This window comes from Silene latifolia, chromosome 11 (genome assembly GCF_048544455.1).
Source record: "Silene latifolia isolate original U9 population chromosome 11, ASM4854445v1, whole genome shotgun sequence".
Taxonomy (NCBI): domain Eukaryota; kingdom Viridiplantae; phylum Streptophyta; class Magnoliopsida; order Caryophyllales; family Caryophyllaceae; genus Silene; species Silene latifolia.
Window position 1 is genome coordinate 150,642,651 of NC_133536.1, and position 15,066 is coordinate 150,657,716.

The following is a 15,066-nucleotide window of genomic DNA, read 5'->3' on the forward strand; positions in this document are numbered from 1 at the left end:
TCGTGAAATGCTTCTTTGCTCGTTAAACTCGTACGCACCCTTTCTTTTGCTATCTTTAGGCCTTGAAACGCGCACCAAGCTCATTCCTCGAGTCAATACTTCATGTCAAATGCAATGTTAATTACTTAGGGACGGATTCGGCTCGATTTCCGCTCAATTCTTCATATTTCTGCAATAATGGACAAAAACACGAAAGTAGAGGAAAATAGGGAAATAATGGCATATATTGCACATTTGAGCTCTGAAATGCGTGTAGAATAAAGTGTGAAACATCATATTTTAGACACGCATCAGACAGAGTGGGAGAAATTATTCAAGAGCCACAAAGAATGTTATGTCGCAAGAAACTGGTCTTTCTTGGCTACATGAGACGTTTTGTGTAAGACGTTGTTTCTTCAAAACCTAGGAGGTTAAATTCGTCACTTGTTAAAAACGATGAATTCATGCTACTTTTAAGAAAGTAAATAGCTTATAACTTACAAAAGAAATTGTTTGATTCAAGTTGATTACTTCTGGAAAGTAATCGACAAAGGACTTACATAAGAGTGTTTAAGTCACAACTCAATACAAGGCTTAGAGCCATGAAAATCCGAAATAAAAGGCTTGATTAGTGACAAAGGGTTTTGCACTAATAAAGAGATATTTCATAGCAAGATTAGTTGCAAAGGGTTTTGCACTAATTGAAATGCTTAAGTCTATTTGGATCTTCTTAGGGATTGTGTTTCATTATGAGGTTATGAAATACACAGCAAGTGAATCTAAAACCCACTTCTTCAATAGAAGCAATGTATTCAATACATGTCATAAGTTTTATAGATTCTTACAATCCTAAGATAATGTGAAACTTAAGAGAGGATCTTAAGTAGGACATCAATGAGTTGGAATCAACATTTTAATCATGTGATAAAACATTTCTCGATAAGTCGAGAAGTTGTGTTTATACATGGAGTTTAGTGGGAGTTACGGAATTTTTAATTAGTCCGATATGTGAATGACATATTGATCATTGAGAATGATTTAAGACTTTTGGAGTATTATAATACATCTTGAATATCCGGATTTATGAAGATAAATCCACATGATATTAGCATCAGTAAGAAGTCTTATGTTGCTAAGATTCATGACTAGTTCAATTAAATTGAACATATTTAATTGATTTCATTTGCTTCCGCTGCCGAATCAATTAAAAAGAAATGATGTATAACGCTTCATATGCTTTGAGTATGATGAATTGTTTTCAAAATCGAATTTAAGTAATCTTTACCAAGTAAGTTATAAAGATTACCCTTAAGTGCTTGCAGAAGCATTAAAGAAGTAAAGCAAAGTGTTTATGATGTAATTTTGTGTAAGGGTGTTACACAAGTGACAATTGACAATTGAGATTGCGCATGGTTTCCGACAAAACTATAATCAAAACACATTAAGATGGTTAAGATACCATTGTGGCTATGTTTATTAAGAAGTAGATTTTCTAGAATCGTTCTAGGCAATAAAGAACAATGAGAGATATTTATAACGGAAATTGAGTACACTTGCAACCATGAGATGTGCAAGAGGATGAGTCCCGCACACTGTGAAAACAGTGGGAGCTATTCTTAGGCTAGAGGACCTATGTCTTGATTGGATCTCGACACGTACTCAGAAAGTTTTGTGATGCAAATGTATACATTACAAAAGGAAAACGAGTATGTAGTGAGGTTGAGTAAGGTACAAGAAATTGATAAAACCTACTAACCAAAGCCTTCTCAAAGGCTAAACATGATGACACATGTCATTTCAATTGAATTGAAATGAACAACTACGTACAAGATCAAATTAGATTATAGAACATGAAATAGTAATCAGGCATTGACTATTCATGTGTGATAATCGCATTTGTCGTTCGAGTTTTATTTTAAAACTCTTTTATTATACTTTGTTACATCCAAACGGGTTGTGGAGACAATTGAACCCCGTTAAAGTGAACACGGATTAACATTGTATTTGCCCATAGTTACTTGTATGAGGTGACGTCTCGAAGTAACTAGAGTGTGATGCGATTGATGGCAAGTTCAAGTGCCATAGAGTCATGTGAGATGACTAGTCGATCACATAGGCAGACTGTTAGGAACATTTTGTCGGGCCTTATGACCACTTATAGAGTTCTGGCAATTTATATAGCCTGGTCGTGGCGAGAGCTACTATAGTATTCAAATGAGTCGATTCTTTTGACTAAAGACTATTCACCTAAGATGGCACAGTTTCAGATTAACTTTAATTTGTGTTACTACGACCTTCGTAAATGGGGTCAAATGGGCATATTTTGGGTTATGATGGCTGTGGCTAGTCGAAGGGAATGAGTGCGATAGGAATTGTCCATCCCCTTGTCAGGGTTAAAACAATATCTCAGGGCCACTCGAGGAGTAATGAACTGGAAATGCGTGGCCACGCTCGGAAGGTATCTATGATAGATAAATCCGGTCAATCAGTTATTCTCCAGATCGAGGAAACCACTCTCGATATGATCACTTGCAAGTACGACCTGAAAGACACCTTGCATTGAGTGGGAGATAGTAATAGGACAAGAGAATTGGTGACGCACACTTGTCGAGGACAAGTGGGAGATTGTTGGGAAATGTGTCCTCAACAATAGTGCGATCACATGATTTAAATATCATTATTAAATCTCATTTTAAGAATACATGTGGGATGTAATATTTTACAAGTCAACTGGTCCACACATATCGGTAATGATTGGTGACTAGAGTTTGACATTATTGTCGTGCGACGGTGGTGATCTATTGATCCCCTTAGGTCATACCTATAGGGAAATACTCTTAATTGATTATTTAATTAATCGTATACCGATACGAGTTAATTAAATTGCTTAAAATTGACGGATAATTTTGTGAGTATAATTTACGTATCTCATTGTAAATATGATTAAATGAGACACGGTCTAAGTAATCGAATTGTTTTATTACTTAGATGAAATTATTGTTTACAGAAACAATTGAAACGGAATGAATAAATTATTATAAATACAGAATGTTGTAGTTTATAATTTGGAAACATTTTTGGTACAAGTAATTACGAATTACTAGTCGATTTTGTAAATGACATATTTTATGAGTATGTTGATTTTTAATATGTTAAAAATACATTACAAATTCACATGTCAAGTAACATGTCACATATGTCACACTTGACAAATGACAAAATAAAATGGACCTTCCATTTTATCTTGTATAAACCGAAAATTAGGAGTATTAGTGGAATAATTATGTTGATTATTTTAATAAGAGAAAACATAATTATTAAAGTCTAATCTCTAGCCTTGCCCACCTATGTTTTTGAGAAGAGCAAAAACAAAAAGTATTGGGCATCCTACCCAAGCCAATTTTCGGCCAACCATACAAGAAAAGAAAAAGAGCTTTTTCTTTTCAATTCATTCATTCATCATTTTTACATATAACATTTTCTAGTGTAAGAAAGTGGTGAATCTCTACAATATATGAATTTTCTAGAGAAATAAAATCTCACATATACTCCCTCTTGACCGAGTGATTCAAGAGCCAAAAATACAATTTATTTTGTATCAATTTTATAGCAAAAACTAATATTATTACTAGATCTAAATAATATTGGTTATTAAGATGCATTCCTTGGGTATATGCTTTTGGGAGAGATTCTACATTTGAATCCTTGTTCTTCCATTTGGAGAGCTCAAGAACAAAAGAGAAGGAGATCTCTTTTGTGCCCATATAAACCGAAATACCCATTGTAAGGATATGATTTCTTCTCTATTTTGTTTATTTGTTTGCATGCATAAAATCCACATTTAATTTTATGACAAATTAATTTCGACATATATGAGTATGTTAGTATGTATATGAATCTACATTTCCTTCAGATCACCACCCTAATTTGTCATTTTGGTAATTATTTTCCCTAAATTTTATCTAGATTCAAAGAAATTGAACCCTAACTTGTCATTTCGGTACACTCACTACTCATTCTTCATCTTGTTTCGATCATCAAGCAGCCCTACGTTGATCTACCGCCATTGCTAGGATTTTGAGCACATTACTCGACCATCTTCAACCTTGTTTCCTTCTTCGTTCTCTGTAATTTCATCTACATTTAGGTAATTTCTCAATTTCCCCTTTTTCTTTGTTTTTCCTCAATTTTTGTAATTTTCATGCTTCAAATTAGTTCATTAAGTTTTGAATTCCTAATTTGTTCTGCTTTCTATCTGTTTTCGTTTTTTTTTTTCAAATGTTATTTGTTTTCAATTGTCAGTTACATGTTGATTAATAACCTATTAATCGATTCAATTTAGTAGTTAATCATGATTTATCCTTTTCGCCCTTTGATCATCATATTTCTGACGTTCTCACATTCGCTTCTCAAATTAGGGTTGAACTCATTCATCACTTATCAGACAACACGCATTTTCGCTCCTCTAATTCGCTTCAACCGTCGTTACTGAGTGTGTGTGTTTCTCGACATTGAATTAGATTTCTTTTAACTTGTTATACGTGATTGTTAGAACTAGTTTATGACTTTTGAACGAGAAGTTCTTAATTTCACTGCCAATAGTTTTTTAGTGTAACCAAATACTTTGGTCCTCGACAATATTTGAATCAACAAAATGATTCATCAAAATGAATGACTCTAGTCTTCCCTTCCCATATGAGCTGCAATATTCAAGCTCTTTGTTCTTAGGACCTGTGTGACTTGCTTTCCTATGTATTCATCTTTGTCGGTGATCGAGTTGCTAGCTTTCTAGTTAAGTAGTTACCATTTTTGCCTTGTTCGTGCTGATTACAGTCAAGTATTCATTATCTTTAGGCGACCTTGCAAGCGTGCACATTTAATGTATTTTTTTTGGTGAAATGTAAATTGCATTAATTAATAACTCATTACACCAAGCCATTTCATTCACACCATATCATACAAATCAGCACAACTTATACTAAATCTACCTTAGTAAGCCATGGCATTGCTTTCCTATGACTCTTACAACTTGCTAAAGAACTAATTTTTATTCTCAAGATAGACCGTACTCTGCTCAGAACAACATGAGGATGCTGCACCAACCCATCAACTCTCGCAGCATTTCTGCTAAACCATAATAAGTAAATAAGAGTTGTAATAGCCGCCATGATTACCTTCTTCTTCAATAGTGAACGACATCTCCAAGCTAGTAGCCAGCTGACAATATCACTTTGACAGACAGAACCCATCCACTGTTGTACCAGAACCAGACACCTTTGACTATACACATTTAATGTATTTACCGGCCCTTTTTATGTAATTACAAGCCATTTTAGTCTATCTGCTACATATCTTACTAATATGTGAGAAACATTTCAGTGTACTTATGTCACTATTCCCCCATCGTTTGTCCCAATAATAATGGTTATGGCGTGGGGTACAACAGACTTGTCAATACATGAAGTAGCCTTGTTGATGCATGAAAAAGCAATATATGTGCATCAAACAACCGTGTACATGTATGAAATAAGTGTGTTATATGGGCGTGAAATAATATTATATGTGCATGAAATAAGGTTATATGTGCATATGTGTATTAAAAAGTTCTCCAGTTGCATCTAATTACTTCTATTACTGTTGGTTAAGGACATTAATTTTAAGTTAAGCCTGTTCCCATCATAAAGAAAAGGGTTTAGTATTGGATTAGGCGGTTCTGCGGTTTCCTAAAATTTTGGACATTATTCCCCTAATTTTAATCTTGTCCCTTAAAAAGGGTTCACTCTTCCCTTTTAGGGTTATCTTTTGGTCTTGCTGCCGTACGAATGAAAATAAGGGAAAGGGTTTAGGGTTGGATTAGGTGGGTCCGCCTAATACAACCCTAAACCCTTTCCCGTCCTAAATTTTAGGACACTATTCCCCAATGTTTTGTCCCAATAATAATGGTTAGGGTTTTGAGTGAAATATACTTATCAATGCATCAAGTAGCCTTGTAGATGCATGAAAAAGCAATCTATGTTTATTAAACAACCGTGTACATGCATGAAATAAGTGTGTTATATGGGCATGGAAGAAGATTATATGTGCATGAAATAAGGTTACATGTGCATTAAGAAGTTCTTCAATTGCATCAGTTGGTTATATTATGATACTAATTACCGTTGGTTAAAGAAATTCATTTTAAGTTAAACTCGTTGCGATAATAAGGGAAAGGGTTTAGGCTACGCGAGCCGCCTAATCCAACCCTAAACCTTCTCAACTCGATCATGGAAAGGTTTCTATACATTTTGATTGCAATGTGACAGCCGCACTAATGTATTAGTTAAGTAGTTTGTTTATAGCTGTCTTTCTGATTAATGTTTGTTATCTTAACTGAAGTAGTTCATGATGTGTTCCCTGACCTTTTGAAGCCCTAAACTCAAAAATGTTTATATTCTTTAGCATTTAGATAGTTTAGTTGTGCCATCTTCTGTACAGGATTTCAGTTATTGTGACCGTGACTGAAACCTAGAATTTAGTTTTATGGCAATGATTCCGAATCATTTTTTCAAGGGTTGAATTGATTTTTCATCTCTATGCACTGTGGAGGGAAATAGCTGTTGAGATTTATATATAGACTGCCTTGTGACCAGTTCTGATGGGAGTTTGTCGGATGCCGTAGGTGCAGGAATCAGAGTATTACTCGCTTATCTACTGATTCTGCGACCACTCGTAAGATTTTGGCATTTCATCTGCTCGCCACCTTACCTCTTGTATTCTAAGACAAAGGTTTTTTTATGAATTTCACAAAGTTGTAGCGGTTGGTAAAAAAGTCACTGCCAATCTTAAGCACAGTGAAATTATTAGTTTAATGCAAGCGGTAAGTTGGATTGTTTTCTTCGGGGCGTCATGTTGTTGGAAATCTTGTAGAATTAGTACTAGCTCCGGATGCTATTCTGCTGGTAGATGTTAATCTGTTTTGGATGTTAAAATGCTTAATAAGAACAGCAAAAGAGAAGCTGTTACTAAACTTTATTACCTGTAACTTTAGAGCTGTATTTACTGTCATTGAATTGATGATTGTGGGCTGATATAGATAACAGTGGTACAATAGATTTCAGAAAATTATTAGCAGCAATGCTCCACCTGAATAAAATACAGAAGGAGGATCACTTATTTGCAGATTTTATTTACTTTGACAAAGATGGTAGCGGTTACATCACCCATGATGAGCTCAAGCTGGCTTTCGAACAGTTTGGTCTTGAAAACGTAAAGTTGGATGAAATCATATGAGAAGTCGATCAGGATAATGTGTGTGCTTTAATTAATCATCCTCTACTTCGATTTCTTTTTCACTCCTTCATATTGCCTTACGCTACATTCATTATGTCACGAGAATTTAATACGAAAATTGGTATCGATTACAGGACAGAAATATAGACTACTGCGAATTTGTGGCGATGATGGAAGACACTAGTTTCGGGATGAAAGGATTATCGAACCTGAAGATTGGTTCTTGATTATGTTACTAATTACTGTTGGTTAAGGACGTTAATTTTATATGTGCATGAAATAAGGTACCATGTGCATGAAATAAGGTAAATGACTGTGGAGGAGATTTAATGCATTTACCGGTCTTTTTATGTAACTACAAGGCATTTTAGTGTATCTATTACATATCTTACTAATATGCGAAAAATATTTCATTGTACTTATGTCATTTATTTCCTACTCGTATTTGTTTAGCGTATTTTAAAGGCTATTAGCTCAATGGTAGAGCAATGTGCAAATTTTGCACCAAAGATATGGGTTCGAGTCCCATATAACCTATAAAATCGCAAATCCAATGATAGGAACGTGTCATGATGCAAGCAATACAGTACAATTATTTAGGAGGCCATAATCATATTCGGGCAATCGCGCGCATACCATGATACGACTCAAGCGAGTAGGAACAATGGCAATGAGCCAGTGGAATAGATTTCCAATGATCAGAAGTTCAATACAAGCATTTCAAAGACTGGCATGTATACCAAAAAAATTACTACCATACATGCCATATTGAAAATGTTACCCTACACTATTTTTCATTCTTAGAGTAAAAGAAAGATTTGCTATTTCATAGCCAATATGGGAGTTGAACCCACATCTTGTGCATTGCTCAATGCTCTACCATTTGAGCTAATTGACTTTAAAAATAAGTAAAATGTAAATATTCATAGTGTAGAAACTGTAATAACTATTAAAGATAATATAAACTGATAATTGTAAGGCTGTTAAGGATGTAAGCAGCCAAATAATCATCTCTTCTGCAGTAATGTGTCGAACGCAGCTTTGTTGTCTACTGGGATCATAAAAGAAGCTTGTACTCTTTGCCGAAAAAATTTAATGTTTCATTTTCATGTGTAGTTGTCAACATCTCACTTGTTGAGCAAGCACTGAGCACTACTATATACTACAAGATAATATACTCAGTACCAGATAGTCAGATAAAGATGTGGCTTGAAAGCGAAAATTCAATATGTATGTGATCATTATAATGCTTATGGAGTTTAATAAAAAGGGTAAAACGAGTAGTATCTTAAGCAGAACAGGTCTATTGTCGACTTAACGGGTTGAGACACAGCGCAAAACAAATAAAGAAATGCAAATCTTTACATCTACAGTCACACAGAAAAAGATGTTGCAATTTCAAACTACGAAATTTCATCCCAAGTTCTTCAAATGCTATACTACCTTAATATTTTGAAAAGACCGCTCTATTATACAGAAACCGTAATCAATATTTATGAAATACGGAGTAAAAACTTTCTCTCACGAAAAATCTCATTGTATCCTCTATAACTGTTTTAGAAAGGTGAGTTAACGACTTACACAACACTGTCATATTCTACATACTTTGTTGCAATTACAATAGAAATTGTTAGAAATTGAGATTTTTGGAGGATTTTCAGTGAATTTACATTCTACTTATCACCTAACCCAGTTTTGTTCATCATATCTAAGGTGTTTTCCCCCAATTGTACTTATATTCCCAAACAAAATCAACTGAAGAAGCAAAAAGAAAAAGCCTTATTTAATTTAGCCAGTTTTGAGTTCGGGATTCGATATGCTGGTAACAAATAAGATGTTTCCATTAAACACTAAATGATTCATTCCTAACACCAGAAATTAACAACAATAGGTAACAACAACAAATTACCATCAATGATTAATTTTCCTTAATAGTTTTTAGTCATGGAAAGAGAGAAAGCTTCTTCTTCAAGCCAACCCTGAAAACAACAAAAATACGATTAATTTTCCTTTAATTTCCGCTTGAAACCATGGCAAAAACTCGCGCTCGCAATAAGAATTTTGTTACTGAGGATCATACTGTCGTTGTAGAAACAATTTCCGAACATGATGATACTTCTGTTACTCAAACTGATGATGAAAGGGAGGTTCAATTTGATCCTTCATCAGAACATGGAACTTCAGGTAATACTCCGTCTGCTACTGTTGGACAATTGTTAAATCTTACTAGATTATTGGATAAACCTGTTAATACTGAGGAATTACCTACTGGTAGTAATACTCCAATTGCTACACAGCCTGCTACTGATCTGGGTATAGGAATTACCAAAATATGGACGTCTGTTACTAAACCTAAACCCGGGATGAGTTTGTTCTATTGTGATAAAAGTGCGGATTCTTAGAATGAAGAGGATGTTGTAGAGGAAATCAAATTTTGGAAGAATACTCTTATGGATAATTTATTGGGATCCAAACCAAAGATTCAGCAAGTGGATGAGTTTGTTCTGAAAAACTGGAATATTGTTACCAGGCCAATCGTTCAATATTATAAGAAGGGGTGGTACAGTTTTAGGTTTTTCTGCGAAGATGACATGAACGAGATATTGAAGGGAGGGTCATGGACTATGGGCTTTGGTACACTCATTTTGAAACAATGGTCACCCACTTTCTCTAAGGAAATGGATAGTGTATCAGTTGTCCCTGCTTCGGTTTTATTCCCTGATTTGGATCCATTTATGTGGTTAGGAAAGGTACTAAGTAAGATGGCTAGTGTGGTGGGTAAACCCCTCTTTGCAGATTTGCCCACTACATTCAAGTCCAAGCTCTCATTTGCTAGAGTTCTGGTAGAGGTTGATGTGGCTGGAACATTACCTACTTCACTCACGTTATCTTCTCCCTACCATGGTGAAGTGGAACAAAGGATTATATACGAATGGTTACCCTATTACCGTCACTGTTGCAGGAAATTGGGTCATGTTAAAGAAAAATGCAAATTTACTAAGATTAATCAAAACCTTGCGGAAAACAAAAAGAAGGTGGTTCAAGAATACAGGCCTGTTCAGGTTAATAAGCCTCACAGCACAGTTGCTCAGGACTCAGGAAGCCATATGTTAGGCCATATTCCTCCTAAGTCAGGGGATGAACTTACTACTAAAACCTCAGGGGTGAGCTCAGAATGTCTTGGACTAGGCTCCTCTCATGCTGTTTTGGCAGTTAGTTCTCCATCTGATGAGATAGAGGAGGGTCAAGAATGCAATGTGCTAGGTCATCATGACACTGTTGTTGTTGAGGTTATTAATCTGACTGATGCAGGGACTGAGATGTCATCTGATAGTGGACAGACTGGGATTCCTGTGAGCAATAGCTTTTCTGTATTGCTCATAGACAGTAGTGACAGCAATTTGGTGGTCCCTCAGGCAGAGGAACCACTGGACCCAGGGAAATGATAATTTCTTCTTGGAATATAAGAGGTCTTAATGACCCAATAAAGCAGATGGAGGTGAGGAGCTATCTGGCTATTAATAAAGTTGAAGTATTAGGGCTTTTGGAAACTAGGGTTAAATCCAATAAATTTGATGTCATTTCTAGGACTTTTCCTTTATATTCTATTATGAATAATTACTCTCACCACTACAATGGGAGAATATGGGTTCTATGGGACAATAGGAAATTTACTGTTCTATCTTCACATGTTCATGATCAACTGATTCACCTGGAGCTCTTGCATTATATTTCTCATGAAAAGATTTTTGTTACTTTCATCTATGCTAGTAATGATGCTAGCCATAGAGAACGGTTATGGGATGAACTTCGAGGTCTGGCTAGTTCTGTTACTCACTGGATTGTTATGGGGGATTTCAACATTGTAAGGGAAATGGATGAAAGAATTGAACCCAATCCTCCCCCAGTTTCTGAAATTCTTGCTTTTAACCAATGCTTATTGGATTGTACTTTGGAGGATATTAATAGTTTCGGCTGTGAGCATACTTGGACCAACAAAAGAGAATCTCATGATAGAGTTTGGTCCATATTGGACAGGGTTCTTACTAACCCTTCTTGGTTAGTCCATTATCCTTCCACCCATGTTCAGATTCTCCCAGCTGGGATATCTGATCATTCACCCTTATTGGTTGATATTCATGAAACTTATGTTATTAGAAGGAAATTCAGTTACTTAAATTGTTGGGAAGAGCATCAAAATTATAGACCTACTGTTCAGCAAGCTTGGGACATCCCTGTTAAAGGCAACCAGATGTTGAAGTTTTTTTTCCAAATTGAAGAATGTTAGGAAACATCTTATTGATTTGCATAAAACTAGCTATTCTGGGTTATCAAAGAAAGTCTCAAATGCTAGGAAGTGTTTAGAGGAATGTCAGATGAAACTTCAGCAGCAACCCCTTGATTCTAATCTTATTGAGCAGGAAAAGGTATTGCTGCATAATTACCTCACTTTTAGGAAAACTGAACGGAGTTCACTTCAACAACGAGCTAAAATCAAGGATATTAAGTTTAATGATGCGCTTAACAACTATTTTATCTCTAAAATTGCTGCTAGGAAACATCAGAGCCTTATTGGAAGAATTCTGGATATTCATGGTATTCATAGAGAGGGATTATCTGAGGTGAACAATGCTTTTGTGGAGTACTATCAGCGGCTTTTAGGTCAGAAAAAGGATACTGTGTCTTTGGATTCTGTCATTATTGAACACTACTACAAATTTAGGCAACTACAACGCCCCTTTAACAACGATTATTCACGAAAATCACAATAGACGTTGTAGAATGTATGGCGCGAATTTTACTAAAATTAATTACAACGGGTATGGTTATAAAAACCGTTGTTATTAGTTTTAACAACGGGTCACACATGCGGAACCGTTGTTAATAATTTGGCGCAAAATTGGCGCAAAGTTAGTGAAAAGTAATCACAACGGTTACTTTTTTAACCCGTTGTTAAAACATATTTCACAACGGGTGTTTTTTACAACCGTTGTTAAAACATATTTCACAACGGTTGTTGTTTAATAACCGTTGTCAATACCTTCCATACTATAAACCACACAAACAGAAGTCTTCTGCAGCCACAAAACACAACCCTTATAATACACAAACACAAACACAGCAGACAAACAAACACAAAACACATACACACTCTCTTTCTCTATTTCTCTCTTTCTCATCGTCGCTTTATCTTCTCGCCGTCACTGTGATTTCATCGTCTATTACGTTCTGTATTTATCAGGTAAATCTCGCCGTCACTGTTAGTTTCATCGTCATTATTTTCTTTTTCTATTTATTTCTTTTGCATATATGTGTTTTTATCGACCATTATGTTATTTGTTTAAGTATTGTTCGCATAATTAGTTACTAAAACAATGAAGAAGCAAGATGAAGAAGTAAGATAAACATAATTAATATATATATATATATATATATTTATAAATACATAAATTTAAAAAAAAAATTACATATGTAAAAATGCAGTTCTTATATTTTCATGGAGGATCTTATTGTGCTCTATCGTATCCATCCTCTCCTCCTTGGCTATTTGGAGGTTCCGTTCAGCAGTTGCTATATCGTCATATAGCCGCAATCTGCTTTTCTCCGTCAAGCCATCTTCTTTGGCGTGCTTCAGTGCGGATCGAGCTTCCGCAAGGTAGCTCCTGAAACTTTCCTCAATATGGAGGAACCGGCGGATGAAGTTGTTGTTGTTCTCGATCATGGTAAGAGTCTTTAGGATGAAATCATTCACTTTGTTAGAGTTTTTTGAGTTTGATTTGAAAGATTAAGTAGAGTTTGTTTTAACAGTTAGAGTTTGGAGATGAATATATGAGATAATGGAAATGTTAGTTGAGATATGCAATGTATTTATACTAAGCAATGTGTGGGTTGAGTTAATTGCTTTTTAATTAATAAATATGTTAGGAAGTTGTGCCATAATATAATCATCATCATATCTCTCAATAATGCTGCTTCAAATCCTATTACTAACCCTTCTCATTCCATATTATCCGTTCATATGTACAGTGATGTCGGTAATAATGCATGCATCGAATTCTAACAGCCGTAATTATGCATGCATCTAGTAATATTTAATTTAATTTTTTTTTATTTTTTAAGAACAAACAACAACGGTTATTTTATAACAACCCGTTGTCTTTAGTTATAACAACGGTTTTGTATATTAAAACCCGTTGTTATAACTTTCCCCCCAAAATTGAGTCACACTTTCCACAACGGGTTTTTATATTTAAAACCGTTGTTAATAGTTTTAACAACGGTTTCCTTAAGTAAGCCAACCGTTGTTAAAACCTTCTACAACGGACGCTTTAACAACGTCCGCTTTTTTATATAACAACGGTTTTTGACCGTTGTTATAGCCTGTATCTGTAGTAGTGGAAAGACACACCATTCAGGAGCAGGACTGGGGGCCTTTGTGCAGGGAGGTCACTGAATGTGAAATCAGGAAAGCTCTTTTTTCCATGGGGTCTCATAAGAGTCCAGGTCAAGATGGCTTTTCTGTTCAATACTTTAAGACCAACTGGGGCATTATCAAGCCTGATTTCTATTCTGCTATTCATGAATTCTTTAAGAAGGGTACCATGCCAAAGCAAGCTAACACTACTCTTCTAGCTTTAATCCCTAAAAAGCAAGTGGTTAATACTGTCATGGATTATAGGCCTATTGCTTGTTGTACAGTTCTTTATAAAACAATAAGTAAAATTTTATGTGACAGATTAAAGGTAGTGTTACCTGAGATCATTGGGAAGGAGCAAGGAGCTTTTGTGAAAGGTAGAAGCATATTTGAAAATATAATGCTCACACAGTCTTTGGTCAAGGGTTATGGGCAACAGGGGATTTCACCAAGATGCTTAATCAAATTAGATATCAGGAAAGCATTTGATTCCCTGCAATGGACTTTTATTGAACAGATGTTGAAAGCATTTAACTTCCCTCCTCAATTTCAGAAATGGGTTATCGACTGTATCACTTCCACTTGGTTCAGCTTAAAAATTAATGGTGACACTGTTGGAATTTTTAAAGGGGGGTGTGGTTTGAGACAAGGGGATCCATTATCTCCCTTCTTATTTGTAATGAGCATGGAGATTCTGTCCAGGCTGCTCAGACGTATTCATTCTCAACCACAGGTCTCCTATCACCCCAAATGTGGAAGATTGGGATTAGATCACCTTATTTTTGCAGATGATTTGATGCTCTTTGTTCGTGGTGATGTTCCATCAGTCAAGGCTGTTACTCAGACTCTGGAGAGGTTTGCTCAATTATCTGGGTTGTATGCAAACTCAGATAAAACAAATATCTATGTGGGAGGTGTGTTTGAGGGTGTCCAGCATGCTATTCTAGAGGAGACTAACTTTGTGCAAGGGGAGTTTCCTTTCAAGTATTTGGGTGTTCCCTTAAATAAAGGGAGACTTAACAAAGAAATGTTTGCTGACCTGTTGAATAAAATCCATAAAGCTCTTCACCATTGGGCAAACTACAAGTTATCCTATGCTGGCAAAATGAGTTTGATAAACACTGTGATTTTTGGCCTGGAGCAATTCTGGTGTTCCACTTTACTGATACCTAAGTGTGTTCTGAAGCTTGTAACAAAATTCTGCAGGAATTTTCTCTAGGGTACTGTGGAGGGTCAACGCAAGCTTATCATGAAGAGTTGGTCTTCTTGCGGCAAGCCACATATTGAGGGTGGGTTTAATATCAAAGAAATTTTGGCTTGGAATAAATGTATACTGTGTAAGTGGATCTGGGCTATTGAGACTCATGCTGACAGTTTTTGGGTTATCTGGAATCACACTTATA

General features: G+C 35.5%; 1 protein-coding gene across 1 annotated transcript; it reads left to right on the plus strand.

Moving 5' to 3' along the window:
- The first annotated feature begins 10,690 nt into the window (after positions 1–10,690).
- On the plus strand, positions 10,691–11,536 carry LOC141614149 (uncharacterized). The gene has a single exon (XM_074432905.1). The coding sequence runs from the start codon at positions 10,691–10,693 to the stop codon at positions 11,534–11,536; it is 846 nt and encodes a 281-aa protein (XP_074289006.1).
- Positions 11,537–15,066: the final 3,530 nt, after the last annotated feature.